Source organism: Pistacia vera, unplaced genomic scaffold, assembly GCF_008641045.1.
Source record: "Pistacia vera cultivar Batoury unplaced genomic scaffold, PisVer_v2 Contig614, whole genome shotgun sequence".
NCBI classification, from domain to species: Eukaryota; Viridiplantae; Streptophyta; class Magnoliopsida; order Sapindales; family Anacardiaceae; genus Pistacia; species Pistacia vera.
The window spans coordinates 710,792-729,303 of record NW_022196462.1 but is presented as its reverse complement, the minus strand read 5'-3'; the positions used below and the strand labels follow the sequence as shown (position 1 = coordinate 729,303).

Genomic DNA, 18,512 nt, shown 5'->3' with positions numbered 1-18,512 from the left:
TCAAGCGATCCCATTTTGACTGACTTTGGTAGTAAAACCTATCAGCTGCCCAAGACATAGAAGTCTCATTAACCCAAAATGAGAGCAAAATTTTAAAATTTTAGTTAAGATACTTGCATGGCACTTATTTCAGAAGATGCTAACAAAGAATTAATCATTTGATGATGTTTTTTCTTATTTTTAATTTGATGACAGCCTCAGATAACTACCACTTTAAAATACTCCGGGGGGAGCAGCTAATTTGAAGCTTAGTTGATGTGGTAAGTGAATAAAATACTTCACCAAACCTGGAAAAGATGTGTGCCCCAGTACTTTAGCCAGACCACATCAGCGACAATGAATTGGAATACCACTAATTCGAACATCAATGTTATCTGGCATCTGTCTCTGTTAAACTTAACAGAGATTATTAATAAAAATATGATTACCAGCTATGATTTATACAATCACAAGTTTAAGATATATAAGACATAGAGACATTCAATCAACATTTTGCATATACTGAATAGTTACAAACGAAGATAAAAAAAATGCTTACTGACTCACTGTAAGGGTTGAGTCAGTGAGTAAAGGTTCTGCGGGACTGGCTAAATGCGTGGGCACATGATAAATAGGAACTGGCATCTTCACTGGGAGATTCGGCATTGCAGCCTCAAACTGAAGAGCTTGAATTGCTTGCCTTATTGAAGGTCTAATATTGCAATCTGGGTGAGCACACCAAAGTCCAACAATCATCAAACAATTGACTTGTTCCGCATCAAACACATTCTCCAATCTTTCATCAGCAGCTGAAAGAAGACTTCCAGTTCCATAGAGATCCCAAATCCACTCTACCATATCCATTTGAGATCTCTGCTCCACAGGATCAAATGACCTTCTTCCAGTAGCAATTTCTAGAACAACCATCCCAAAACTATAAACATCGGATTCTTTACTCGCTTTACCCGTTCTTATATACTCCGGCGCCATGTAGCCTAAAGTTCCGGCCAAAAGAGAAGCTGACTGTGGACCCAGCTCATGATCCATAAGCCTAGCTAGTCCAAAATCACCAAGCTTCACATTGAAATTAGAATCCAACATTATATTGCTGGGTTTAATATCACGATGAACAACACACTGCTCCCATTCTTCATGAAGATAGAGCAATGCAGAGGCTAATCCCAGAGTTATCTTGTACCTCAAGGCCCAAGTTAGAGGACTCTTAATCTTGCCAAAAATATGATAATCAAGGCTTCTATTTGGCAAGAACTCATAGACAAGTAAAAATTCACCTTTATCGTGGCACCAACCGATAAGTTGAACCAAATTCCGGTGCCTCAATTGGCTAACCACCTTCACCTCGGTTATGTACTCTTTTCTTCCTTGTTTAGAACCCTTGGAAATTTTTTTCACAGCCACTGCCATATCTGTATCATGAAGGTACCCTTTGTAAACGGCACCGAACCCTCCTTCACCTAACTTTCTGTCATTTGAGTAGTTATTGGTGGCCACAAGAAGATTATCATAAGAAAAACTTCTTGGTCCTGCTCCTCTTTCAAGATCATTATTAATCGATGTTAAGTTAGCCACATCTCTTGTTGTTTCTCTCCTTAATCGTTTCTGCCTCCGCACCCACCAAATTCCAAATGTTATAAGAACTCCAAATGTCAGAACACCTAGTGAAACTGTTAGACCAATAGCTAGCTTAATCTTTTTCTCTTCCTTTCCCTTACTAACTTCTTTTACATCCAAACTTGAACTGAACTCCCAAGTTAAAAGTCGATGTCCCTCTGTAAGGGAACCCGTGGCAGCCGAAAACCCAATTGTGACCCACTCAGGTAGAACCTCCATAAGATCAACTTGAAGTGAAAGACTAGAATTTTCTGAAGAACTAGAGGTTGAACTATAAATCCATGACACATTCAAAGTCTTAGTAGTAGCATTATAAATAATCCATGCTTCAGCAGTATCTCCACTGTGCAAGCTGGCATTCCAGTAAGTGTAATTAGCTGAGGATATCGAGTTAATGTTGATACCAGCGTGTTGAACTTCAGGGTCCCATTCCGCATTCGGGTAAGTGTCGAACTCAACTAAAACTATTTGGTTCTGAGACGAGTCAGAAGTGGTGGTATTAAATAGGCCTAAAAAACCGCCAGCTGAATTGAGCGGGATTTCGAATCCAACAGGAGCAAGGAAGAAAGCAAGCCCGGATCCATACGTATAAGCGTCCTTATTTTGTGTGTCGATAATGAAGGAGAAATGGGTTGTAAAATCGGCAAGTTGTCTTGTTTCAGAGCTCCAGAGCGGGACTTTCTCAGCATACTTGACTCGACCAACCTGAGACACATAACTCAGACTGTTGAATTCAACGGCTCCAACATTAGGCTTTGCATCTCCTTCATAGAGTAAGTTGTTTCTGCCATTGTCAAACCGAGTTATTTGGAAGGAAACTGAAGCGGCAGAGGGAAGAAGGAACATAAAAGAAAGAAAGAGTTGTAACATGGCAAGCCGTAAACTAATCAAGTTGCAGAAAATAACTATGGCAGGTTTTGCTGAAATTGGCTTAATTAAGGCGTAGAGTTTCATCATGATGCGTGCCAATTTTATTTTATCTCTTGGAGCACAAGATGCAACTAGTACCAAATTTTTAGATGGTATGAAAATAGAACAGAGATAAACGAGGTTATAAAATAATCAAATGGAACGTTGATTTTAGTTGTTCAATATTTTGAAGAAATTTCACAGAAAGACCATCACTGCAGAGTCGTTGAAAAAAAAAAAAAAAAAAAATTAGCCGGCATACTAGCGTGATGTTGAAGTGAAATTTAAAATAAATTTTGGTTTCATATTACGTTTCATATTTGACTGTTCAGAGGTTGAACCAATATTTCTAAATAAATGTTATGAATCGAGTTTTTTCAAAATTAACGATTTCATCAAACAATTGAATAACAGAATTTGAAAATATATTTTGTTAAATCATCAAGATAGGGCATTGGATTTTTTTTTTTTTTTTTTTTCCCTTGGTGTATTCATGATATCATTCATCCGAACTATGGATTATAGCACTTTCTTTCCTTTCTTTATTAATTTAATTTTGGGTATTGTCCTTACTCTAAATTGGAGAGAGAAATAATTTGTTTATTAAAGTCTTTGAGCTATAGAGTTAGAGAGCAGTTTACCAAGAAAGTTTGAGTAAAATTAAAGTAGAATAATAATTTGTTTTAGAAAATTATGCCTGGAAGACAAACGTATGAACAATAAAGAAATGTAATTTGACATCTCCAAATAAAGAATTATAAAAATGTGGCCTTGCGCTATTGGCTTAAGAATATCTTAAAATCAAACAGCTGGCTTAGTTGACCAATTCACTTAGCCAGGTAATGTTGAAGATCGATGTGACTTGTATTTCTTAAGTAAGTTTTAGCTTTATATATGTCAAATTAAATCACCGTTGATTTGAACTAAAAAATATAAAATTAACCAATTAACCAAAAAAAAAATCACAACTCTTCCAAATTATATAAGCTAAAACCTTTATATTTTTTGTAGAATGTTGGCATTGCATTACTAAATAATTTTGAAGCTTGGGAAATTAAGACGGTGATTAGAAAGAAATTGTCGAGCTAAGAAAATAATAGACCTAGCAATTAAACATATTGCCATAACCAAAAAAGAGTTATCAATTTAGAAAAAAACTTTTAACAAAAAAGATTGTTTTCCTTTCAAACATGTCCCTGGGTTTGGTTGTTTATAAGAGATAATTTCTGCCAACGCAATTTTTGATGTATTAGTCAAACGAATAAATCAAATCTCTTGTATAAAAATTTTAGCAATCTACTGGGAACATGACTATGAGACGTTGATTTAACATATATAGCTCTGATCGATGTTGAGTTGGTCTATGTCCCTGTAGTTGGGTTAATCAATAACGTCAAAATTTTACAAGTATAACCTTTTCAATTCACATTGTCAAAATTAAATTCTATTATTACATCTCAGCAGGATATATGATGAATGAAACTCCTCTTTTGAACATTAGACTTGAGCCATTTGATGCCTAATATAGCTCCTGCCAGTGTAGTGGGTGTGCACCAGACTGACGAAAGGCTGGAGGTTATCCACGTGTCCAATCCCTGCATAAAGCGAGGAGATCACGTGAGTAGGTGAATAACGAGACGCAAAGGAGGATTTGCACAGTACCTAACCCCTTGTTTACGGATTCAGTAATGATTATCTCAATGTATCCTATTATAAATAGAGTTTCTCTCCTGTTTGTGGGATTCGCTCATTTTACTCTCGATTAGCTATCTTCTCTCTATAATAGCTCTCTCTCTCTCTCTCTCTCTCTCTCTCTCTCATCGGCTCTCTAGTCTGCGACCTGATCCCTCAAATATAAATACACTATCATTGGACGTAGGATTCGCTTGGTTAAGCATCCGAACCACTTTAAACATTGTCTTGCCACCATTTACATCCTCAATCCCCCATTCACGTGTGTCTTCTGGGCCAACTCAACATTTCACACGTGCGTTTAGTTGGTGTCAAAATGACACATCAACAGTTTGGTGCTAGAAAGAGAGCTTGATTTAGTATTCATCCTTCATCAGGAGAATCTCTGACTAACTGGTCCTACAACAGCAAATGCCTCGCCGACTTGAACCTGAGCGAACCAATCATGGTGCTGAGGAGATCGCCCAAGTGTAGGAGGACACTTCTCCCAAGGTGCCCTCCCGCAGGGGATATCCCTTCAAGTTCACAACTTGACCCTACCATCAGGAGCTACTTGGAGAGGTTCGACAATATTCTTCAAACGGTCAACTGAAGGTTGGACCGTTTGGACCGGGGCATGCCACCCGAATCAAATGGGGGGATGCAACCGTAAAAAACGCCTGTCGGTCGTGCAAAAGTGCGGAAAAGGGCGATAGCCCATGCCACGAGCACTACAACGCGTCAAAGAAAGGGTAAGCAAGTGGCGAACAGCGAGCCTAAGGGCTCCAAAGGGCCGAAGAATACCGACCACGTCCCGGGTAGAATACCCGTGGCGTTAAGACTCAGTGAAAAGTCGCATCCCGAGCCGTCCTATGCCACGTCGCATGAGTACTCCCATAAAAGTGCCAGGCGGGGCGATTCTCATCACCGCCAGAATAACGATCCTGATTGTCATTGTGCGGGAGGTTCCCACACCTGTGTCAAGGGCGGCCGGAACTCCCGACCGAGGCAAAGAAGAATTCGACCTCCGGACTTTCCTCAACCACAATCGCGAGGGTCAAACTCGCATGGGTGAAAGCAATCCCCAAATAGCTCTGCTGCCCCAGATTGAGGACCTACAGCGAGCTCTAGATCAGTTAAAGGCTTAACAAAACGAGCAAGGGCAGGTTGCAGCAGCGTCTCCCTTTTCTCTGATAGTATTAGCCGCCCCTCTCCCATCAAGATTTAGAATGCCCAATATGCGGGCGTTCGATGGAAATTCTGATCCGCAAGATCACTTGAATGAATTCAATGACCTGATGGAACGTCACCAGGTTTCAGATTTGGCGAAGTGTTGGTGTTTGGTAGTAACTCTAACCTCTCATGCCAAACGGTGGTTCAGGTCGCTCCCAGCGGGATCGATCAACTCGTGGCCTCAGATGAGCGCGACATTCCTAAGGCACTTCCAAGCGAACCGAAAGTTCTCAATGCCTTTAAGCTATCTCAGCAACATAAGACAAGAGAGGGATGAATCCCTCCAGTCTTACATCGATCGATTTCACAGAGAACTTAATAAGGTAGCTGACACTCCCGAAGAGTCTGTTCGGACTCTCATCATAGCGAGAGTTCGCCCACAGACCGACCTGTGGAAAGAGTTACAGGCTGAGGATGATGTTTCCCTCACCCGCTTCTATAACCTTACGGAGAAGTACCTCCATATTGAAAATTTCATGGCGGCACTCCACCACCACGACCTCGGCACTTCAGGTAGTGCACCTGGTCGGGGGGAAAGTAGAAGAGTGGATCGCAGATGGGCTAATGACGATCAACGAAAAGGAAAGAAACCGCGGTATGAGCCCAAAAAGTCTTATGCTCCAGTTCCTCGTCACAATCACGACAGAAATCAGTATACGCCTTTGAATGCGTTTGTATCGGCTATTCTTGACGAGTCAGAAGAAGCCAACCTGCTCGGAGAGCCTGAGCCCATGAAAAATCCCCCATTAGCCAGAAGTAGTAGAAAATATTGTCGCTTTCATTGGGATAATGGGCATCACACCGATGAGTACCGAGCTCTCAAACAGACAATCGAAGACCTCATCAAGTAGAGGCATTTCAAGGAATATATTGATGACTCCACTCCCACACAGGAGAAAAATCAAGGGGAACCAGGAAAAGCTTCGTGATCACAAAGGTATCTACAGTGTCGGAATGATCTTTGGGAGACTGCACCTCACGGGGAATTCGCGAAGTGTCTAAGAAAGATATGCTTGTGCAGCCCATCACGACCCCATCAGTGTGATGAGCACGACGCGGTGACCACCAAAGGTTCGCAAGAAGGAGGAAATTACCTTCTCCGAAAAGGATGTTGCTCGCTTGCATCATCCCCACGATGACGCTCTCGTGATCACGCCCCTGATAGGGTGCTTCGACATCCACAAAATGTTGGTTGGCAATGAAAGTGCTATGGACATCCTGTTCCAGACAGCTTTTGAAAGAATGAACTTGGACGAGGCCGACCTGAAGCCCGCCTCGATCCCCCTATATGGTTTTACAAGGGACCACCTGATCCCCAAAGGAACGATCTCGCTCCTGGTCACACTGGGTGACTTCGACGAGGTGACCAAGGTAACTGAATTCTTGGTAGTGGATTGTCCATCCACTTTTAATGGTATCCTTGGGCGACTTCTGCTGAGAAATTTCAAGGCGGTCACTTTGATATACCATCTCAAGATGAAGTTCCCCACCTCGACGGGGATAGAGGAAGTTAGCGGATCTCAGCGCGCATCTCGCGACTGTTATGTAAGGGCAGTGCAGATGGCATGCAAAAGGAAGGGTATCTAACGCGGCATTCCTCAACAAGCAATGGCCATCCGTCGGATCGAGCCGCAGCCTGGCCCAGCCGAGGATAATATGGATCCTCGTATCCAGGAATGCCCTTTCAGTGGGCCAGTTGAGGATCTGTCTGAGGTGTCGATCAACCAGAGCAAACCGAGCAGAATGTTGAGGATTGGGAGCAATCTCAACCCCCAGCTCGCTACCGAATTGACCAACTTTCTTAGAGAAAATATCGATGTGTTCGGATGGTCGCATGCAGATATGGTCGGGATCAGCCAGATATTATTTGTCATGCCTTGAACATCGACAGTGAAGCCAAGTCGGTTCGCCAGAAGAGAAGAGCGATGGATCCAGAGTAATATGCTGCCTTGAAACTTGAGGTAGATAACCTCATTCGGAACGGATCCATCCGAGAAGCGCTTTATTCGAGCTGGGTTGTCAACCCGGTTTTAGTAAAGAAGCCCAATGGCAAATGGCGGACTTGTGTCAACTACACCGACCTCAACAAATCATGCCCAAAGGATAGTTTTCCCTTGCCCAAGATCAACCAGCTCGTGGAAGCCACCTCCGGGCACAAGCTGCTGAGTTTTATGGACGCGTACTTGGGATACAATCAAATTCTGATGTATGCGTCGGACGAAAAGCATACATCCGTTGTTACAGATCGGGGGTTGTACTGCTACAAAGTCATGCCCTTCGGCCTCAAGAACGTTGGCGTAACTTACCAGCGATTGGTTAACCGAATGTTCTCCGAGCAGATCAGGAAATCAATGGAGGTCTATGTAGATGACATGTTGGTCAAGTCGCATGTCACTTCAGATCACATAGCACATTTCGCTGAGATGTTCGACATCCTCTGAAAATACAGAATGAAGCTAAACCCCCTCAAGTGCTCATTCGGAGTGTCCTCGGAAAAATTCCTAGGATACATGGTTAACCAAATGGGAATAGAGATCAACCCCGAGAAAATCTACGCTCTCCTCGATATGAAAAGCCCGACCAACAAAAAGCATGTCATGAGCCTCAATGGGCGAATAACGGCACTCAATCGCTTCATATCAAGGGCAACAGATCTCTGCTTGCCGTTCTTCAATGTTCTAAGGTGTTAGACCGGTCGTCACAATCACAAAATTAAACTTAAGTACCGTAGTTAGCGGTAAGCAGGGTCGAATCCACAAAGAGCAAGACTAACGACCTAATGTATATTTGAGTTAACGAAAGAGAAATTGGCAAAATGATTGATTAAAACTAAGGAAACTAATTACTTGGAGGAAATTAAAAAGCATCAAATAAATTGCTAACTAAAACACAATATTAAAAGCGTTGTCGCTACGGGTTCGGTTTGACTCAAGACCAACTCTCACAATTCCTCTCCTCGCTCTTCAATTTCCTAATCCTACAAGGCTAGGCAAATCAATAGAAATATCTCCCGGCAATCTAGGCATAATCTATCCTGTCTCCCTGTCGTCTTAGTTACAGATTGATTGGTTAAAGACTATCATTGACTAACTAAAAAATGCTAAACCCTTAAACACCACTAGTTGGTACAACGTTAACAAGTACAACCTACTAACTTGTATCATCCAATCAACTAATTACACAATATATGCATTCCTAGTAGAAATGATATTAAACGCTACTACAACTTGATTGCAATTAGTACCGAAGCAATTTAAAATCATAATCAACATTCAATAATCTCAAACCAACATTCAATTATGCAAAAAGTTATAAATCAATAAACGTTTTCAATGGACATTATCAATTCAACACGTCGAGCATCAGAATAATATTAAAGTATCGCAAACAAACTGAAACGAAAACAAATATAATCTGAATACAAGAAACTTAACCAAATATCCAACATTCGGGCTCATCCAACTAGTCGAGAGCTGATGAGGAGATCAGTGGAGTCAATCTCGATATCGCCTACACTGTAACAGACAACCGGGAACTTAGCCGCTCATGGTGGTGATGACGGAGGCTGAAACAGTGGAAACGGAGCTGATCATGGCAGAGAGGAGATAACCGACAGCGATATGATATGAAGAAGGGACGAAAACAACCAACGGACAGCCCGGAATATGAACAGCCGCACTTCGCCAGAAAACGTTAATATGCCAGTGGGTCTTCCCGGAAACGGTGGCAGAAATGGGATCCGAAGGTACCAATGGAAAGCTCTAGTGATGGGGAGTTCAGATCAGGTCCTGGGGAGGTGAGAAGTCACCGGAAATGAGCAGGATCTGGGCTGGAAGATGAAGAGGCGTGGCGGCAAGATCATGGATTCCGGCGGCTGAAGCTTGGAAATGCTAGATCCGGCTGTAGGGAAGGGAGATCAATCCTTGGGGAGCTGAAACGTCGTCGGAAAGCGGCGAAATCTCGCCTGGAAGACGAAAAGTCGTGGTGGTGGAAGGCGAAACGTCGAGGTGGTGGTGCGTGATTTGCGGTGCTGACGGTGGCTGGTGAATGGCGGTGCACCGGGAAGATGAATCGTCGCCGGAGCTTGACAAAAAACTGGGTGAACAGCCCCCCTTGTACGCGACTTTTCATCTTCTTTTTATAGAACAAAATGTAAAATATCATTTTGGTCCCTACATGTTTGAAAGTGACAAAATCAACCCCAAGATTATGACAATTTGACCCCTGAATGGCATAAATGAGACAACATCAACCCTAGAAAATAAATCACATCCTAATATCAACTTACACAATCTCAAATTTCAATCCAAACATGCCAAATTAGTAAGAAAAACTCAAAATATGATTTTTAAACTTAAATTCATAATTTCTCTTAATTGTCTCAATATAACTTCAATTCAATTACACATAGGGTCTTTTTGTCACCAAAGTAGAGTCACTTTCATGACTCTAACATAAGGGCCAACAAAAAGTTTGAGAGGACTCTCGAGTGCGAACAGGCATTCCAGAGTATTAAAGAACACCTCGAGAAGCCGCCTCTTCTGTCCAAACCTCTCCCACAAGTGATCCTCCTCCTGTATCTGTCCGTCTCTCAATTCGCGATCAGTGCAGCCTTAGTTCGGGAAGAGGACAGGGTCCAATGGCCAGTGTATTACACGAGTAAGCGTCTGTTGGATGTTGAGATACGGTATCTAGAAATGGAACGATTAGGTTATGCCTTGCTGATCGCTTCTAGAAAGTTACGACCTTACTTCCACACCCATACGATCCATGTAATAACCAATTACTTGCTCAGGCAGGTCCTCCAGAAACCAGAGGCATTGGGTAAGTTGCTCAAGTGGGCCATGGAATTAAGTCAATTCGATCTGAAATACAGACTGGAGGCAACCATCAAAGGGCAGGCCGTTGTCGACTTCATATCAGAATTCTCATATCATCCGATGAATGAGTCGGAGCAACAGCCCAACAAAGTCATTCAGGAAACTGCCCAAAATCTATCGACTTGGAGCCTCTACGTCGGTGGATCATTGAACAAAAAGAGCCGGGGCAGGTCTTCTCCTTTTAAGTCCCGAAGGGACTCGCATTCATGACATTCTCCGGTTCAGTTTTAAGGCAACCAATAATGAGGTCGAGTATGAAGCTCTGCTCGCTGAGCTGCGGTTGGCCAGATAAATAGGTTCAATTGCTATCAGCATCCACAACGACTCCATGCTAGTCGTTAACCAGATTTTGGGGGAATACCAAGCCAAGGAAGAAAACATGATCAACCATCTGAAGAAAGTTAAGGCCGCACTCGAGCAGTTCAAGCACTTCACGATCACACAGATTCATAGAGATAACAACTCTATGGCAAATGCCTTGGCAAGGATAGCCTTGTTGTTGGATTCAGATGCACCAGAAAGCATTCCTGTTTGGTTTATCGAGACCCCCAGTATCATCCTGATCGAACAGGCCGTGAATGTAATAGAATCAATTTCCTAGATGACCCCTATCATTCAGTATCTCAGAGATTGGACTTTGCCCGATGACAAGGTCGAGGCAAGGACTCTACGAACAAGATCTGCTCTTTACACCCTCATCGGAGACCAGTTGTACATGCGAGGGTTTAGCGCCCCTCTCCTCCGATGTGTAACCGACGAAGAGGCAGATTACATCATGAGGGAGATACATGAAGGGATCTTTGGTGATGACACCGCCACACGATCTCTCATAAACAAAGTTGTTCGTCAAGGGTACTACTGGCCCCTAATCCAAGAAGACACCTACAACTTTATCAAAAGGTGTGACAAGTGCTAGTGGTTCGCGAACATACCGCAAGCTCCTTCCCACCAGCTGATAACCATGATCAGCCCCTGGCCATTCTCCATATGGGGAATCGATCCCATCGGTCCCATGCCAGTTGGTAAAAAGGGAGTCAAGTATGCCGTGATCGCGGTGGATTACTTCACCAAGTGGATCGAAGCAGAACCATTAGCTGCGATCACGACCAGAAAGCTTAAGGACTTCATCTTCAAGAACATTGTGTGCCGCTATGGGATTCCTCATACTCTCATCTCAGACAATGGCAAGTAATTCGACAACGAGGAGTTCAAACAGTTTTGCGACGAGCTGGGTATTAATAAAAAATTTTCCTCGGTCGTAAGGCCGCAAGCAAATGGTCAAGTTGAAGTTGTCAACAAAACTATCAAGTACACTCTTAAGGCCAAGTTTGGCGGAGCCAAGGGGAATTGGGCCGACGACCTCCCCGAAGTCCTATGGGCATACATGATAACTCCGATAACCTCTACCTCAGAAACCTTTTTTTCACTAGCATATGGCTGCGAAGCAATGATCCCTATGGAGGTAGGAACCGGTTCACTTTGGAGGGACCTATACAATGAAGCCGACAATGAAGCACTTCTGCGCGCAGGTCTAGACCTAGTTGAAGAATATTGCAGCAAGGCTCAACTAAGGATAGCAGCCTATCAGCAACGCGTGAAAAGGTTCTTTGACTCCAAGGTCAAAAGAAGAGACTTCCAGGTCGGCGACCTTGTTTTGAAGGAAGTTCTTCTTGGTACTAGAGAACCAAGTGCGGGAGTTTTGGGACCGAACTGGGACGGCCCATACCGCATCACGAAAGTGATAAGACCGGCGACTTATCATCTGAAAAGGCTGAATGGTTCCGAAGTACCCGAGCTTAGAATACCGAGCATCTCTGATTACTAGTAATTCCGAACACGGTTATTTCCTTGTAAAGGTCGGTTTTAAGTTTTGCAATCTTTGTAATAGCAAGTGTGCAATTCTGATCGTTTGTAATCATTTTCCCATATATACAATTATGTTTGTATAAACTTGTACCAATATTATTGTAAGCAGTTAGAATACGATCTCATATGTAAAGAATGTGGAAATTATAAACACATGAAAAATGTGAAAAGCAATATCTTTATTAATGAAAAAGGAAAGTACATAAGCATGAAGGGAGAAAACAAGAGAAGCGAATCACTGATCCTCTCCCCTAGGCTGGTCGCCGGCCGCCTGATCAGGCGCGGGCTCCTCATGATCGAATTCAGGATGTTCTACTTCCTGGTCGGGTCCCCAAGTCGCTTCCTTAGCTTCGGTCTGCACCATGGAAGCCAGCTCGTCCTGATAATCGTCAGGAAGATCGGATAGATCCATCTCAGGGTTCCTCGAAAGAAGGGCAAAGATGGACTGAAACGTCCATTTTGCAGCTCTATTCTCGATCTCTGCCTCTTGCTACTGCATCTCCACAGTTAGCGAAGTGACGTGACCTCGAGTAAAGAGGAGCTCAGCCTCAAGCTTTGATTGCTGCTTCTCGGTATTCTCCCACAGCTTGCCCCTATCCAGTTCTGCTCGCAAGGCCCACTAAATGGCCGCTTTCAGCTCCTGGTCTTTCTCGCCAGCCTCCCTGGTGAGTCTGGCCACCATCCTCTGGAGCTCGTTCATCTCCTCCCCTTGCCTCTCCAGCTCGGTCTTCTGAAAGTCCACCATGAAAAGAGCAGCATTTCTCTCGTTCAGGTACTGATACATCAAAGTGATGGACAAATCTCTCTCTATGTTAGCAGCCAGCAAGTCCCGCTTAAGCCGCACATTCTCTTCCCTCATCTCCACCAATCCCTCAGCAATCCGGAGCTGGACCTTCTGCAGGGGCAGGTGCATGGAGAGGAGGGCCTGCATAGTGAAGAGAATAAAGTTAATTATTTCGCATAAGCAAATGTCCTCACCAAGGGCAGCTCGTTTACCTGGCTCAAGTGGTGGAAGGACGTGGTCATCAGGTCCATGGTACCGGAAACCACGAACTGCTCAAAAACCTTTGCAAGTTCGGATTTGAGCAGCACGAAGACTACCAGCTGTAGATGGTCCGGTAGATGTCCTATTGATTCCAGGACGGGGGTACCAGTGAGCAAGAGGTAATGTAAATGGATTGATAATCCATAGATGAATTAAAAGTATTAAGCTCACCAAAATATGTATTTACACGCCACAAGATGTTAGAGATGCAAATAGACATGATAGAGATGCATATAGACATGATGGAAAACACGTAAGCATATCCTCGTATACTGGTTGAGGAAAGATAAATATATGCTTTAGAGGCTAAATAACGCGTAAGCATGCCTCTCGATGATATGAGCTCTAGATGAATTTGAGGCTAGATGAATATATGCTTTAGATGCTAATTAACGCGTTAGCATATCCTCGTATTCTGATTGAGGAATGATGAACATATGCTTTAGATGCTAAATAACGCGTAAGCATGCCTCCCGATGATATGAGCTCTAGATGAATTTGAGGCTAGATGAATATATGCTTTAGATGCTAATTAACGCGTTAGCATATCCTCGTATTCTGATTGAGGAATGATGAACATATGCTTTAGATGCTAAATAACGCGTAAGCATGCCTCCCGATGATATGAGCTCTAGATGAATTTGAGGCTAGATGAATATATGCTTTAGATGCTAATTAACGCGTTAGCATATCCTCGTATTCTGATTGAGGAATGATGAACATATGCTTTAGATGCTAAATAACGCGTAAGCATGCCTCCCGATGATATGAGCTCTAGATGAATTTGAGGCTAGATGAATATATGCTTTAGATGCTAATTAACGCGTTAGCATATCCTCGTATTCTGATTGAGGAATGATGAACATATGCTTTAGATGCTAAATAACGCGTAAGCATGCCTCCCGATGATATGAGCTCTAGATGAATTTGAGGCTAGATGAAAATATGCTTTAGATGCTAATTAACGCGTTAGCATATCCTCGTATTCTGATTGAGGAATGATGAACATATGCTTTAGATGCTAAATAACGCGTAAGCATGCCTCCCGATGATATGAGCTCTAGATGAATTTGAGGCTAGATGANTGGAAGCTTCCACCCTATAAATATGTTTTGATTGTGTAATTTCTTAAAGTTTGTAAATTATAAGTTTGGATCCTGCGTGACATTTTATATGCATGTTTTGGATATTATTATTATTATCCTTATACAGATTTTTTCTAAATACAACTCGTTCTCCAGACATGTATCCTCGGGATTCTCTTTGAGGGATATTCAAAGGATACCTGACTGGAGGGGGGTTTTACATAAACACCATTAGTAAAACAGTTCGCTACGCGAAGAGTAAAAAAAGAAGTCAAGAAACTTACTTGGCGGGGTCTCTAAGGCCTCATCTTGGTTGAAGAAACCATATTTCTGCAAGTTTGCGGTTGTCACGAGCAATCTCGTGTCGTAACTTGCTTCAGGCAGGAAACCAAAGATTATGATCCTGTCCAGGTCCGCGAGCAGATCTAAATTGGTCGTTTTGTTGACTGCCAGAAAAATAAACAGCTCGTTAACAAAAGACTAATAAAGTCAATAAACTCAAAAGGAAAAAGCATTTACTCGGCTCCCGGAAGTGACAAAGGCCATTGTGACGAAAGAAAAAGAACTTCGTCTCATACGGTCATACATTGCTCGGGTAACGGTGTATCCCCGCTTTTATAGTAGGTCACCTGGACAAGTAGTAGGAATCCTTGCCCTTGCTCTTCTTTAGGATATATAAGCAACCGAGCTCTACTGCAGTCAGCTTGCCCAGCCCGTTCTCACGACACGCGATGTACATGGCCACAACAATCATGTACGCATTCGGCATGAGTTACATTGGCGAGATCCTGAAATGATCCAGGATCGACCTAACAAAAGGGTGAAAAGGGATCAACCCCCCACCCTTGAAAATGTCCTCAGAGATCATAGCCAACCCTAGTGGCGGATACCGAGCTGTGTGTGTCCTATCGCGGAAGACCTCCACGTTGATAGCGTATTGGTCTACCACACTTTCAAGCTCTTCGTTGGTAAGTACCAAGAAGATCTCTTGAATGAGACCCGCAGGAGCATCCTGCATGGGCGAACTAGTCCCTTCCTTGGCTCTGGTCGTTAGGGGGTTCATTCTCCTGCAGTCTGCAAAAGCGACAAGCAGGGAACCATTCAGTCTTCGTACATTATCTCGTACGATGAAGTGGAGGAGAATAAATATTTCCTCCCTTAAACCCTAGAAAAACCCCAATAGAATACTTAAAGGGCCACCATCAATGGACATGACTCAACGGAGGATATTTTATCTCCGATTAGATACCAACGGAAAATCGTCACATGGCGATTGTCGAAAACAAAATTAAACCAAAAATAGGAGAAGGGATTCATCTTTACCTCTTGAAATGAGAAAGATTGGCTCTTCTGCTTCGAATATCAGTCACCACTCTGGAAGGCAAACAACCAAGATTCTAGAAAGTTTCTTGCTCTCTCTAAGAATGAAAGTACTGTGACTTTGCCTGAAGAGAGCTTGGGGCTTATATAGATGAGGAAGTGGCACTTTGGTTTCCCAAAGTCAAACGATGTTTGGGCAAAAAACATATCTGACTATTGACCACGACCACATGTCATGAATCAGCGAGGAAGTGTGACCGTCACGCCTCGAGAAACCAGATCGTCATCCCCTTCCGTTGAAATGCTCAAGCAATGGCACGTTTTCCCTCCTACATATTTAATGTGCCCACGTTCGCATTTAATGCTCTGATAGGGAATGTCGTTTCAACATGGCTCGCATTTAATGCACATGGCTGGCACTTATTACGCTTAAGACACGTCTGTCAGAGCAAAAGGTGTTTCATTTAATGTATCTGCTGCAAAAGTGTAACGGATAACATCTGAAGAGGTCGTTATGAAAACACTCTTTGTTTTGTAAGTCGCGAGGTGGCGTAACTCTTCAACCTCGTCTCACGTCGGTTGCGAAGTGATGTGATTCCTCAACCTCGACAGATATCAGTTGCGAAGCAGCGACCACTTATCCTCTTGAAAGCTGCCAAGTGTAAACAGGTCGAAGATTCCACCCAAGTTGGAATCATCATTATAGCACTGGATCCCCCAATTCCGGGCCGCTGAATGTAAGGGCAACGATCACCCCAAGTCACATGCGAGGAGATGTTCTCTCGACCTCCTTCACAATCAAGTTGCTTCAAATAGCATCAAGCACGTCAGATCAAGGCATTTGTAATTTCCAAGGTTCGATTCTCAAACCTTAAAAATTAGGGGACTTTTGTTATGCCTGGAAAAGTAAGGCTGATGTAGAGCCCAGTCAGCACAGTGGTCAAGGTTTAGGCAGATCCTGTAGCCATTCAAATGCGACCACGTCATGTGCTGACGTGAGCAGCATGCTCCTGCCAGTGTAGTGGGTGCGCGCTAGACTGACGAAAGGCTGGAGGTCGTCCACATGTCCAATCCCTGCATAAAGCAAGGAGATCACGCGAGTAGGTGAATAACGGGATGCAAAGGAGAATTTGCACAGTACCTAACCCTTTTTTTATGGATTCAGTAATGATTACCTCAATGTATCCCACTATAAATAGAGAGTTTCTCTCCCGTTTATGGGATTCACTCATTTTACTCTTGATTAGCTATCTTTTCTCTGTAATAGCTCTCTCTCTCATTTGTACTCTCATCAGCTCGTTAGTCTGCGACCTAATCCCTCAAATATAAATACAATATCGGATGACGTAGGATTCGCTTGGTTAAGCATCCAAACCACTTTAAACATTGTCTTGCCACCATTTACATCCTCAATCCCCCATTCACATGTGTCTTCTAGGCTAACTCAGCATTTCACACGTGCGTTTAGTTGGTGTCAAAATCACGTATCAACAGTTTTTTTTTTTTTTTAATCCAAATAATAAGCATGTAATTCCCCTAGAAAAAGGCTATGTAAGCCAATTCATTAATATGAGAATATAATTTTTTTTTTTTTTTGGTGGTTTTATCTAATAAAGAGTATCCTAGTTTGTTTTAAATATAAAACCGATCCCAGGACCAGTCCCTGGAAGGACTGAACCAAGCCCAAGGGAGGAGGAATCGAGGCCTAGGCTAGTCCCTCCTCTTGGGCCCGGTTAATTTAAAAAAAAAAAACCCTTACCCAATGACCAAAACCCCCTGATTAATTAAATAGGAAGTAAGAACATTCTTTAATTAAAAACTTACAAATCACCCCTGATTAATTACATAAACCCTCTTACATAAATAATGTATCTATTTAGCAATATGTAAAAAATTAGTGGGCTAAATTAAAATTTCCAGGCCTATAGGACCAGTTTTGGCCCTAACAAAAGTCTTAGGTCCAGTCCCAATTTGGGACAAGTCTTTAAGGGCTCGGGCCTGGGACCGCCTAGGCCGGGACCCTGCCAACCTCTATTCAAATATTTTGTTGTACGTTGAAACACCAATAAGTGGACTTAGACCTGGCAAAACGGGCGGGTGGGCCGAGTACCAGCCCAAAACAGGTCGATCTAAACAGGTCCAAAATATTGGACGCGCACCCTACCCTATGCGGGTACGGGTAGACTCGTAGTTACCTACATTGTTCATAACATTTTTCAATTATGACAATTACACCCTCAAAATTCCTATAGTTTTCATTTTTACAATCACACCCTGACAATCAACTACTCCAAATTCAATTCAATAAAAACTAAAACGCAAATACAAATACAAACACAATAATACATATAAAATTACAAATTCAAAAACATAACATAAATTTAATTTGGCAATGTTAAACTAAACATAAGATAAAATTACAAATGAAAAAAACTTAACACAACATAAATAATATTTATCCCACAATGTTGGTGTTAGTGGAGTCTCTTGATTCTGCACTCTTCAGATTTGCCACACGAAGAAGATCATCATCTGCAATTAACAATTATAAATATTAATAAATGAAAATAATAAAACATATGAAATATTATTATAATAAGTTCTTAAGAAGACAAATAGAGGTGAAACAAATGGGCAGGGTTAGGCGGGTCAACCCTAACCCAGCCTGCATCAAGCCAGGTTCAACCAGACCAGCATATACCCTGCTGAGCGGGCCGGGCTTTCATATGTCAACCCGGCGGGTTGGCCGTTACCAATAACCAACTCGCGCAGGTTGGACAAAAGAAATTAAAAAAAATAATTATTATTTTTTTTCAAATACCCATTTTACCCGTGAAATATAGCCGTTTTATAGTAGTTGGAGAGGTTTTTTTTGTCATTTTCTTTTCCCAT

The 18,512-nt window shown here is 42.6% G+C and overlaps 1 protein-coding gene across 1 annotated transcript; it reads right to left on the bottom strand.

Moving 5' to 3' along the window:
- Window positions 1-357: 357 nt before the first annotated feature.
- Window positions 358-2,511, bottom strand: LOC116110817 (L-type lectin-domain containing receptor kinase IX.1-like). Its single transcript, XM_031397036.1, has one exon. The coding sequence runs from the start codon at window positions 2,479-2,481 to the stop codon at window positions 535-537; it is 1,947 nt and encodes a 648-aa protein (XP_031252896.1). The 5' UTR covers window positions 2,482-2,511; the 3' UTR covers window positions 358-534.
- Window positions 2,512-18,512: the final 16,001 nt, after the last annotated feature.

What these genes read in the sequence shown, in the direction of transcription:
- LOC116110817 (XM_031397036.1), bottom strand. Translation starts at nt 2,481, where the DNA reads ATGTTACAACTCTTTCTTTCTTTTATGTTCCTTCTTCCCTCTGCCGCT.